A 12464-nucleotide genomic window follows, 5' to 3' on the forward strand; every position below is an offset into this window, starting at 1 on the left:
TTTCTGTCAAAACATACTTGAGGAGGCAGTTTAGCAATTTTTGAGACTCAGGGCTGAGGAAAACACGTTTGCACAGCCAACACAGTTCTCACATTTATACTTCGATATTCATTTTTACTTCACTTTTCATTTTTAGCAGAGTAGGGCTCACTTTTGTTTGTTTTTGGAATTTTCAGGGCACTATCTAGAGAATACAGTTTCACACTCAGAAGTTGCACACTTTACAGTACAGTACATTACATAGAAAGAAGAAGACAACTAACTTCTGTCGCAATGTAAATAGTGTATCAATGTGAATGTGCGTGTCATTAACTAATGTAAACATTGCTTCGCAAAACCAACCATTATCCTGATATGATCTTTTCTTTTGGAAAACCAGCTGACCAGTGTGATGTCTTCTTCATCTGTGGTGCTCTATACTGTAATGGGCTCATTACTGCCCCCTGAGGCTGCAACATGGAGGTATTAAGAAAGTTTACCACCAGTGTTTGTCCCAGTGGTCACTCATGGTATAGCAGTAACACTTTTCCTGTAGCTCATTATTATAAAAGAAGTGCCTGTAAAAGTAAAAACAAGGACTACTATGAATATTTAATCCATTAATGTATTAAATTTGCAAATATTTCCAGAGCCTAGAAGTGTAAAGTACAACACAGGTAGTGGGCCTCGTAGTGCAGAAATAAACCTTTAAATTAAGCCCAATAGCTAATGCACCAGGTGAGCAATGTTCATTTAAGTCTGGTATCCGTTTCTTTTAATGCATGCATTGGTGGAAAATCACGGGTACTTTGAAGCTGGTGCTTTCCACTGTAGGAAGTCGGAAAGTGCAGAAAATGGTGCAAACGTTTACAGGAACATTCCCATAATTTGCGTTTTCATTGCCGTGTAAGATCCGACAGCTTCAACCACCGTGTTCACTCAGAATGCACCAAAAAAAATGAGCGCATAGGAAATTAAAAAATAAATAAATTAGAAGGTGAGGCATGTAAACCAATACTTTGTATTTTACAGTGAAGACCTACCCTTTTTTTCCTCAACTAAAATAGGACCTTAAAGCAGTTCTACAATGCTGGATCCTGTGCTCAGAACATGCACAAAGGTTCTGACTGCCTTACATCGGCTTGTAAATTCCTGCAGTCCAAACTGATCTAATGAGCTCATTCCACACTGAAAAATTTGACAGGTAACAGAAAGGTGGCATGTATGCATTCTCAGTTTTACAAGTTACAATAAATACTGTAGTTAGCTTTGCATTTAAAAGTACGGCTACTGTTGTGTCCATTCTAGTGGGTAAACTAGTTGTGCTAATGTTTGCAGATGATGCGTGAAGGCATAAAGACACAGCTAAGCACTTTAGTGCTCAAAGAAATTTTGCAAAGAAAGGCAACAATTTTCAGCCTGGAGAATCCACAGACTGACAGACTTCCTGTGCCTAGTTACTGTTGCTAAGCTACGATTGGACGATCGCTGCACCGGGGAGGGGTTTAGAGAACGACCAATTAAACACTCTATCATTTTAATATATGGTACATCAAATTCCAATCAGCGCAGTTACTGCATTAGCTCCTGTGTGTATATTCATACAACGCCAGGCTCCACAAACACACACATATTTAGCAGAGCTGTAATGATTCCAGAGTAATATGACAGCAGTCTGGCTATGAAATGTGTAGACACACTGTGGCTGCGCATGGTGAATACTAAAGTTGCTTGGCTTTGGGTGCCGTGTAATATAAAAGTCATTTGCAGTTGGATGACAGTGCCTTGCATTCAAAAGGTATTGTAGTGAAAATTTAATACCAGACAATGTGCTCTGCCAATGGGGACACATCCAGACAACCCAAGCCCTTTTGTACAAGGGTCAATTTCTATTGATCTGAATGACATTGGTGTTGTGCAGTGAGCAGAGATTGTGTGATTTCTACCTGCTCTGATGCAAGATAAAGAGGATTGTAAATCGATTCCATTGATGTTCCTCCCCATTTTTTTCTCCCCTTCATTTCTTCAATTTAGGTTACAGTACAATGGTCTCTATAACCCTGTCTAGGCTCAAAAAAAGGGTCCCCCACGTCTCAAAGATGACACTTCAATAGCTGTTGAGCTGATAAGAATAGCGTGCCACTGAGCATTAACAGTGCATTGTGGGCTCACCCGAAGATAATGCTCGGTGTCTGTGGATGTGATTCTACAAGACAGAGAAGGGGGAAAACGTTTCAAAGTAATGATGTCATGTTAGCGGCGTCTGTAAGCGGATGTCTTGAAACACAAGGTCAGGGAACAAGTCTCATGATGAAAAGCAGCGAAAGAATTAAACATCCCTTAAAAACCAAGCGGGAAAAATTACACAGCAGAGCTCTTCTCATCCTCCTCACTCTCATTTGTTTATTTCTAAGCAGTAATTAGAATAAATGTGTGATGTTGCCTGGCTTAATATTCATCACTGCATTTTTTCCCCCTCTTCTTCTTCTTCTTTTTTTTTTTTTTGATTTTCTCTGGCCGACTGCTTACTCTTAATGATTTTCAACACTGGTTCACGCCTGTTAAAAGATATTAAGCTCAGAGTGGCCTGCAAAGCCAATTATGTTTGGAGGCCTGATGTTTGTGGTCACGGTCTGAGTTGAAGATGTCTACTGCCCCCTGGTGGGCTGGAAATGCAGTTACATGCTGCTTCTCCACACAATAAATGTGTGGAGAAGAAAATCTCACAAGAAAACTTTGCATATTTCTTTGGTAACTACTTATATTACAGGTCGTTGTTCTATACAATATGCTGATACATTTCCTGTTTTAGCTGACCTGCTGTGCACACACTGAAGCAAATAACTGGATGTAATAATTAGAAATGTACCAACTGAACAGCCCTCATTTTCCACCTATTATTAGCACCAAATTACATATGCGGTTCCAGGAAACACCCTAGGAAACTATTAAGGAATTCCAAGCACATGTACTGATTGTCTCTTTCTATTTGCTTCATATTTTCCAACATGCACAGCATTCAAGTTGTTTTTTTTCATTGATTTGTGGCATCTCGTAAGTGCAGCCGACTGCCTGGAGGCTGCAGACATTTCTATCTGTTGTTTGCACTGTAACAACCGTCAACAAGCGAAGGTTCCTTTCTCCACAACCAGTACAAGACATGAATATCAAACATGCCACATTTAAATTACAGAACTGATGAGATGCACTGATGAGACTCTTAAAATACGTGTTCGCCAAAGCAGACCCAGCATGCCTCCAGGTTGGGAGACAAGGAACAATAATTCTTGAATTCCTACTGTAACTTCCTTCTTAATGAGCTATAAAGTTACTTCTGTTATGAAGGCATTCTTTAATAAATGCGCCTTATCCGCCTGAAGATGTAACCTGTTACAACAAGCACATTAGCAGCTGCCATTGATGGAGTAGGAAAGACTGTCTGATGTGATTACACTGCACACCTCAGAGTTACTCATCCACAAAATTAGCTCTAAATGTCCTAACAGCATACAAGCCAATTAGATTGGCTGCTGGAGTTAGGCGATGATGGCAAAACAATGGCCCGATATGAGTCAAATGACCTGTTCTAGCTCTGTGGCGGTGTGCTGTGCTAGCCAAAGAGACAGCTTGGCTTATTTGGCTTGCTTCACACAATGGCTGTTGACAAGCATTTGCTGTAAGCCCTGTACACGACTGACGCCGAACAGAGAAAAAAAAAGAAATAAAGTCGGGCAGTTTGTACCTCTGTGAGCCAGTTTCTGTAGGAGGATCCTGAGGCGTTGCAGACCAGAGGAAGAAATATCGTACGTGGACAGGTCTGCACCGGCCAGCTCCTGGCACCTTCCAAACACTCCATCTGCAAAGAAAATAAAGCGGAAAATAGTGGAAAAAAACATGTTAATGAGGGATTTTTTTTTTTATAGCTCAAAGGAAGAAACACACAAAACTAATTTTCCAACATACTTTTGGGGATTGGAGGGTGTAAAATTACATCTACCTGCCCAGATTAGATACTGTGATGGTGTGAGGCACCTGCAGAGTTTTGATCTTCTGATTTTCTCTTTTGGGGGAGCTAATAGCTGCCATTTTTCCTCTGACAGTGCTACGATAAGCAGCCGTTCATGGCAGGAAGGACTTTATCAGGGACCCTGGTCATCTCCCTATCAGCAGGTCTCCCGCCTCACTCAAAACAGGTTGCTAGGCAACCCACGCCATAGAGCCCATATCAGCCCCATAATTCAATGGCTGGTCTAGACCTCTGAAGGATGCTGAGGCTCGGGAGGTCAGAAAGCAGTGTGTAGATGGAAGGCCTGGAATATAAATGACCCGTGTTGTCACCTTCTCTCAGCTGGGAAGATAAATCCTTGCATCTTGTTGGCTAAAGTCACTAAATGAAAGTCCACCTCAAAGATGATCTCTGGAGATGAATCCTGCAGATTCAATCTGGGCTATTTCCTCTGTGTGTGTGTGTGTGTGTGTGTGTGTGTGTGTGTGTGTGTGTGTGTGTGTGTGTGTGTGTGTGTGTGTGTGTGTGTGTGTGTGTGTGCAATCATGTGTACTCCCATGTGAGACTATGTGTGGGGATGCCACTGTGATTAGATTGGATCTAATGATGTGAATCAACACTTTGTCATGCACCACAGCTTCCTATTAATTAGCCCCAAGATGTTGGACAATGACAGCAAACATCAATGGTACGACTGATGCTCACTGACATGTGGGCAACCACAAAACACACAAAAACCGATGTCCATTACATGCTCCAATTTTCTGTCTGCTCATCTAATGACATTTTTTTTTACACTGGGGTTATAAAAATAGATGAGTGCAAAGGATTTCTGATCAATCCTAAACACGATGTGCCACTTTGACACAGTGGGGAGCATGTCAAGTTCCATCTTTGCATTAGCAGTTGAACATCTCAGAGCATAATTTTAACCTTCAACTAAAACAAAGTTAATTACAGTGCAGTGTTCATTGTAAGATTCTGTAACTGAAAATTACAAAGATATTAATGTGACAAGCCTCGAAATCTAAATCTTATTCTAAACGAGATGCTGGTGTTTTCCTGACTTCCACCTCCGCCTGTGACCCGTTAAATGACAGCTCTGTACAGGAAAAAGCCTGTGGGAGGCGGTGAATTAGCATAGACTACACAGTACAACGCCCAGGAGTTATTTTGAGATTTCAAACAGCGCAGAGGAAGACTTCCCACCTACAGACACACAGATCATTGCAGACGTGTGTGCATCACAAGACGCCAACTGTCTCGCTCCTCTTTGCCAGCAACCACTCGTTTCTAACGATATTATCCCTGCTGACACGGTTAATATGATCACTAAATAAGGCTTCATTTTGTAGAAGAATCTCTGGTATGATTTATTTTTTCCTGCTATACACTAACAACGCATATTATGTAAGAAATAAAAAGGAGGCTGGTGACATAACAAGTGACGGGAAACTGTTAAATGTTTGATGCTCTGAATGCCTCCCTGGTTTCCATGGCGATAGCACATTACTTCCTTCCCCGTTGTCAGGGACATTCCCGATAGCAACCAGATACACAGACACACAAGGATTTAGTGCATTAAATATAGTAGTCAGGGGTATTTTACAACAAAGAAATCCGTGTTTTGCAAACGTTACGGTTGATTGATTTATCAAGGTGATGCTGAGCCATTCAGAGGCGAATGCACCATGAATCAGAAAGCACCGTTCTGTCACTTTATTGTGTGTATTCACAATACCGAGAGTATCAAAACAAACAACAATGGCTTATTGTAGTTGACAGCTTGCAGGGAAACACTTATTTTTCCCTATATTTGACAGCTGAAAACAACATTTTAATTCCAAGCCTGGGAGAGCGCAGCATGTGACGGGTGCATGGAAGGTTGTCCGAAGCTGAAAATAAAACACAGAAATGCAGGCAAGTCAAATAATAGAGCTGTTCCAAAAATACATCCGTGCGAGTGTAAGAGGTATACGCAACATTCAAACCATCCAAAGCAATATGGGGTTTAACCCTTGTGTTGTTCTGCGGGGCAAATTGACTCGTTTTAAAGTTTGAAAATGTGAAAAAATATATATTTTCAAAGTGAAACCTCTGATGTCCACATTTTCAACATTTTTGGGAAAAATTTTTGGTGGAAAAAAAGAAATGTTAAAAAAAAAAGTTTCTTAAAAACATTCACCAAAAAATCAACCAAAATCGAGTGAAATTCGCTGGATTTTGGTTGATTTTTTTGTGAATGTTCTTAAAGAAAATATCAGAAGTTTTACTGATATATATGTAATCACTTTAGATATTTTTAGGATTTTTTTGGAAGATTTTTACTCATTTATTGAAAATATTTACAAGAATTTTCTTGCCAAATTTGGGGGATTTTTTTTAAAAATAAAACTGAAGGGAAATTCATAAGGAATTATTGGAATTTTCTTCCTGAAGGTTTTGCAAATTTTCAGAAATTTGGGGAATTTTTTTGCTGAATTTTTGGATTTTTTCAGACAAGGAAACAATATTTTTTGGTGCCCGTAAATGAAGACAACAGGAGGGTTAAGCAAAGTCTATTAACGGATAAGAAAATTGTGATTTTTCTAATGATCACCTGTCTGGCTTAATGGAATATGAAGCTGACAAGAGATCAATTGGTGCATTCTTGTGAGACAAGATTAATGCTGACAATCTGATTGGTGAATGGCAACTGCATTGCAAATAAACCTTGATCAATGTAATCCATAATACATAAAACAGGCCACAGCATCAATCAATTAAGCAATCCTTAAATGTGGAATAATAAATCAGTGACATTCTCACTAAAGAGAAGCTGTGTCTGGATAAGCAGCATGTTGACAGGAACAAAGAAGATTCTCAGCCAAAAAAAAAAAAGGTGAAGAGCTCTAAATCCAGACACCGTCTCTCCTCCCACTGTGACAGACAGAGCGACACCCGGCTGCTGCTAAAGCTATTTACACTGTGAAAGCTAATGCTCTGGGATAACAGGAGCGAACACTAAAGCTGACAGTCAGCAAAGCATTTCTAAAAGACTGTACGTCGGAGGAAGAGGCAGACAGACCCAGGAGACAAATTAAGACGTATTGGAACAGGTGTATTAGCGGTGCAACCCATGTCATGAAAATGAATAGGCTCAAATCAATGCACAGAGAGCGGCCAGATGCAGGCTGCTAATGAAGAAAGGTGCAGGAACAAAAACTAAAGTGATCAGGATGTGATTAATGAAGTGCTTACAGGTTATTCTGGGCTTTTTATGTGACAGTTGTGGCTTTGAAATGATAATTATATTTATGCATGCACTGCAATGCACATGTAAATACAGAAATGAATAAAGATAAAGGAGACTCTCAGAGCTACATCAAAACACGCTGCCTATTCAATTTGGCTGGGGAGTATGAATCAGCTCTATTATTCCAGTTATATTTTCATTAACATGTTTGTTTGTGTGTTTTGTTAAAGCATCTTTTATCCTTAATAGTCAACTGTCTCTTTCCTCAGCACTTCATGTCTGATCATTCACGATTCGCCCCTTCAACCTTGCCGCTCTTTCTCTGCTCGTGCTGTATGCAGATTACCTGATATTTGTATTTCGTAGTGGTTACTTGAAGTGTTTACGCAGCAGTTGCACTCGCTGTTAATCAATAGAAGCATCACCCAAATCGTTTAAATCTAAAATACAGTGCGGACGTTTCAGAAAATATTGGCCCAAGTAGAGGCAAGATAACCACCAATCGATACTACACTGTTGGTTGAGTGTTTAATAGAAGCCAACGCGTGCCCCGAGGGAAACATGTAGCACTTATCCACTGTACTTTAGCTTAGCTTATCATAGCAGTAAGCCACAGGCTCTGGAGAGTTGCATCAAATTAAAATGCATTTCCGGCTAATCGCATAACCTCCAGAAAAGTATTCCCCTAAAGAAGACAGTAAAGATTTAAAGAGATTGCATCGAAAATGAGACATGACAGGAGAAGATCGAATTATATATGGAGGATAGTAATTAATGTATTTAATCGATGATGCAATAACATCTCCACCACCGTGCTGAAGGTACTTCTTCCAACTTTGTCATTAAATCAGCAGCTATTTTACCCTGTAGAAAGAGTTCACTACCTTTGGAAGATTTTATGTTTTATTCATCATTTATCTTATCAAAGTAGATTTCACCCAGGTGACTCTTATCTGTACGTACAGTTATCTCCTTCCAAAGCAGTTTGGATCTCCAAACAAATCTCCTTGTTGAAAGTTTTTGAAAATGATTTACATCTGTCATACTCTTTCCATTTTTTTTATGACTTATTTAACTCCAAACTTTCAAATGAATCAAATCAACTTGAAATGTTTCTTTGTCTTCACAAGTGACACCAACATAAGGATTCAGCCAAAGATGGACCTTCTCGAGCATATAGATATGTGTATGGTATATTACCTGTGTTTATTATGTATGTTATGTTGTTGTGTACGTGAATTGTATGTACAGTATATGCACAGATGCTCTGGCACAAATGATGAAGTTCCTAACAGAAAAATAAAGTTCTTTGAATTGAATTAAATTGAATTGAATTGAATTGAATTGAATTGAATTGAATTGAATTGAATTGAATTGAATTAAATTTGCCTGAAAATTTTATAGCATAAAAGATGGATATTCATGAAGGTATTTATAGTAGCATCAGTACATTTTTTGGAGAATTCAAGGCTATGTGTGAATGAAAATATGGAACTTTTAAAGTTAAAAGCCTGAAAAGTTCATTGTTATTTCGAATCATATTATTGAATCTACAATATTGGACAAGAAGCTCAAATAGTCTCTGATTATAGATGAGTTGAAATATGTAGTTTTAAAAAATGAAGCTGTCATGAGAAGTCCCATCTTTAAGCACACATTAACAAAAAAAAATTTAACATAGTCGACTAGTGATATTATCTGGACCATCTGTAGTTGCATGCCTCAATAATACAAAATAAAACCTACAGAATGCTTATTAATATGAAATACTTGATCACTAAAAATGAAATGAAAGTTATTATTTTACTTTCATAGCTGATGTGGCAAGTTGTCATTCCTACAAGAAGCCAATCATATCGGCCAGTCAATATATCAGTCAGGTTTTAGCGAATACTTCTAAAAGCATGGAGCACGCTTTGTGTATACTTTTAATCATTTTATGGAGAAATGCTTTCAATTTGACATTAAAGAGTCAAAAAAAAGCCTAATTAAATCTACTCTGATTAATTATTGTTAAATAATAAACACTGAGTAGGTGTGTTACAGGTACTACACACCTCAGTTAGTCATATAAAACATTAGAAAGAGAGGAGGCTCCTTTATGCAACCCTTCCCTGCCCTCAGCCACCCCGCATGGCAACAGCCCGGGTGAAGAAGAGAACGCTTGGCCCAGCCCAGAATAAACCAGGTTACTCCTTCAGGGACCAGGGGAAGAGTTGAAGTGGCAGACCTAGATACTCCCACTCATCATCTGTCTGTGCAGTGGCTGCTGCTCATCAGGAGTCCAATGGAGAGTGACAGAGCGCAGCCGGAGTGAGCACAGAGGGTTATGAAGCAACTAAATAATGTCATATTGCTTGCGTATTAGGTACAGCATTAATCCACCATTAGTCTTTTTTGCCTGTATACATTTGCCTTTAGTGAGTGCAGTGCTTGTAATTACTTTCCAGTGTACGAGGGATGCTGTGAGCGTGGTACAAAAAACTAAAAGCTGAAGATTTTTTAAAAAAGCATAGAAGAAAGGCACCAGAAATGATCATCCACATCATATCCCTGCGTGATAGACTAATGTATCCACAGCAAATGCGACCCCTCTGGGTGTTTTTCTGTCGAGGTGTCAGCAATTTCCTTCTATTAGTCTGTACCGATGCAGGCTTTGTAATTAAAGTTGGTTTTTTATACGTCTCTTCTGTTCTGCCTTCTCCTTCCCGGTTTGCTCTGAAACTGGGTTAATATGGAAATAAGGGAGGAGGTCTCCAAATTTGCTTCTCTAATATGCTGCACATCCAAAAAATCTCAAAGCAACAGCTCAACATTTTAGGAAATATCTTTATTTGTTTTGTTGCGTTTCCTTGTGTATCCGTCCCTTTTTGTTACTAGCTTCTAGCTGCGCAAACAGCTGGCCTTGCTCGGTCCAAAGGTGATTAAAAAAATGCAAAATGTAGTTACTGTTTCTTTGTAGGGCTTAAAGTAAAGAAAGTTTCTGTGCCTAAAAAGTATTTGGGGAAAGAAGAAAGAATGAAGGCTGGTATAAGTCTGCAAATCCCACCCTTATTGTTTAGATGTACCCACATAGGCGTGTCAGAAGAACTCCGGTAGCCCTTCAATACCACTCATTATGTTCCAAATTATTATGATTTAATTTTGAACTACTTTAAATATTGCTGTAATTATTTTTCATACAGTTAGTCAATAGTCACTATGACAAACTTTGCATTAGTGCAACCATTTTGAGGCATTTTTGCCATTTATCCATGACATTTAGCTGAATATTAAACTATTTTCCATTACCTAAAGATACTGTCCTAATTTTTCCATTATTTTAAGTAACTATTTGAACTTTTATGCCTATAGCCTTTCAACACTAAAAGCATTTATCATTACTTCTAGTATTACAATTAATCTATCCATCAACATTAACCAGTTATTCAACATTTAGCTGCTATTCTCAGCTATGTGAGGTTTAGACAACTATTAAACAAATGTAATAGTTTCAGCTATTTCCAAACTTACACTACTTATTTCAACCAAATATTCACTGGTTTCAGCAAATTTTTGTTTCCTAGTTTCATGCCTCAGTGCAGTTTGTTTATTGCTTTCCTTTATTTTTCTTTGTACATTTTTATTTGGAATTTCAGATGTATTACATACTAGTTAAGCTAATATTTCCATGTACCCCATTGGTAACTGCAGAAGTATCCCTTGAAATGTAATAATTTCTAAATTTGAATCCTCATATTAACTTGAAAGGTCCACAAAATGCATTCTACACATATTATTTCCTTAATCAGAAATTGAGGTTTGGTAATTGTATCCAAGTTTAAGCAGGAGTCTAATTGCTTTGCTAAAAAACACAGATATTACAGATATATAATTATCCATTTTCAAATGTGAAATGGCCCTGGCCTAGCTCTGGGACTCCAGCACCTTGTCACTTTACTTTAAATATGTGGTCGTGTTTTGTTACATTTAAACAGGGTCAAGCTAGCAGTTTCCACCTGTTTCTAGTCTTTATGCTAAGCTAAGCTAACTAGCTGCTTGCTGTAGCTTCATATTAAGTTTAATTTTATTTCCCAAAATGTTGAACTATTTCTTAATGACCCATCTCTTGTCTTTATAGCTACTGCCTCCATAATTATTCTTTCACATGCCTTCAGTTAGGTTTTTTGTCTTTATTGTGTTTTTTTCCTGATTGTCATCTCTTTGTGGGGCACTCTGGTGAACATTTGTTGCTTTGAACTCTATAAATAAACTGTGAAACTGCAACAGTCAGTTCATTAATTAACTGAGTTTGTTGGCAGAAAGAACTATTTTGCTTTTTAAATGGATGAAAACACTCTGGCGAATTGTGACGTTTCTATTTTCTGACTAATCGCGATAATGATTGGCTCATTAATCTATAAATAAATAAATAGTGAGCTGCAGCCTTGACTTGACCTGTATTAAAACATTTAAATCGATGTTTATGCTTATGTCCCACCGTGAACTACATGATGGACAACAGTTTGCTCACATCCCTTGTATTTCGTCTGGTCTACTTTGTCTGTAGTATCTGTGTTGGAAGCATGAAAAAGCTCTTGAGTTATCACGTCAACAGGAGAAAATATGTTTCCTCCTAATTACACTATCAGCTCATTAATTAGCAATTAATTAGCTTTGCTCGCTAAATATTTGGCACCATTTTGAGCTTAAAGTGTTGAAGAGTTACAGTGACTTCTGGAAAATCAGTTTCCTGTTAATATTGTGCAAATTTACACAGAAAGGTGCTCCAAAATTAAAAGTTTTTGTGGTATATTGTTGTCATGTTCACTATAGTATGTCTACAGTAAGAGCTAAATAGATTCCTGCTTGATGGCATAATGTGCCGATATAAAATGTTGGAGGCCCAGTAGACAGAGTGATAAACAAAGCACAACATCTAATGTTACCTCGGGTCATTCTCGTCCTCCTCCTCTAATTAACATTTTAATAGTCTGACTGGAACTCGTCCTGTGTTTTCCACTGCTTGTCCTCTGCTCCATCTTGCCTCTCCTATGGGTCACTCCATGTATTCTATCGTGGAAGCTGACAGACTCCTTCCTGGCTTCATCTTGTTTGTGAAACAGATTTTAAGGTGAATCCACATAAAGCAAATGAAGTGAGCTAACAAACAAACAACCTCAAAGCACATGCATTTAATCATCGTGCCTGTGAGGACAAAAACAAACAGACCGATGCAGAACCTTCTGTTACGTTACATATAAG

General features: G+C 38.4%; 1 protein-coding gene across 1 annotated transcript in view; it reads right to left on the minus strand.

The window, feature by feature from the left end:
- Positions 1 to 12464, minus strand: part of ptprn2 (protein tyrosine phosphatase receptor type N2) — a 137148-nt gene that overhangs the window by 108358 nt on the left and 16326 nt on the right. The window contains exon 3 of the mRNA XM_023297648.3: positions 3722 to 3835. Within this exon, the coding sequence (XP_023153416.2) occupies positions 3722 to 3835 (114 nt within the window). The remainder of the gene's footprint in view (positions 1 to 3721; positions 3836 to 12464) is intronic.

This window comes from Amphiprion ocellaris, chromosome 22, assembly GCF_022539595.1.
Source record: "Amphiprion ocellaris isolate individual 3 ecotype Okinawa chromosome 22, ASM2253959v1, whole genome shotgun sequence".
NCBI classification, from domain to species: domain Eukaryota; kingdom Metazoa; phylum Chordata; class Actinopteri; family Pomacentridae; genus Amphiprion; species Amphiprion ocellaris.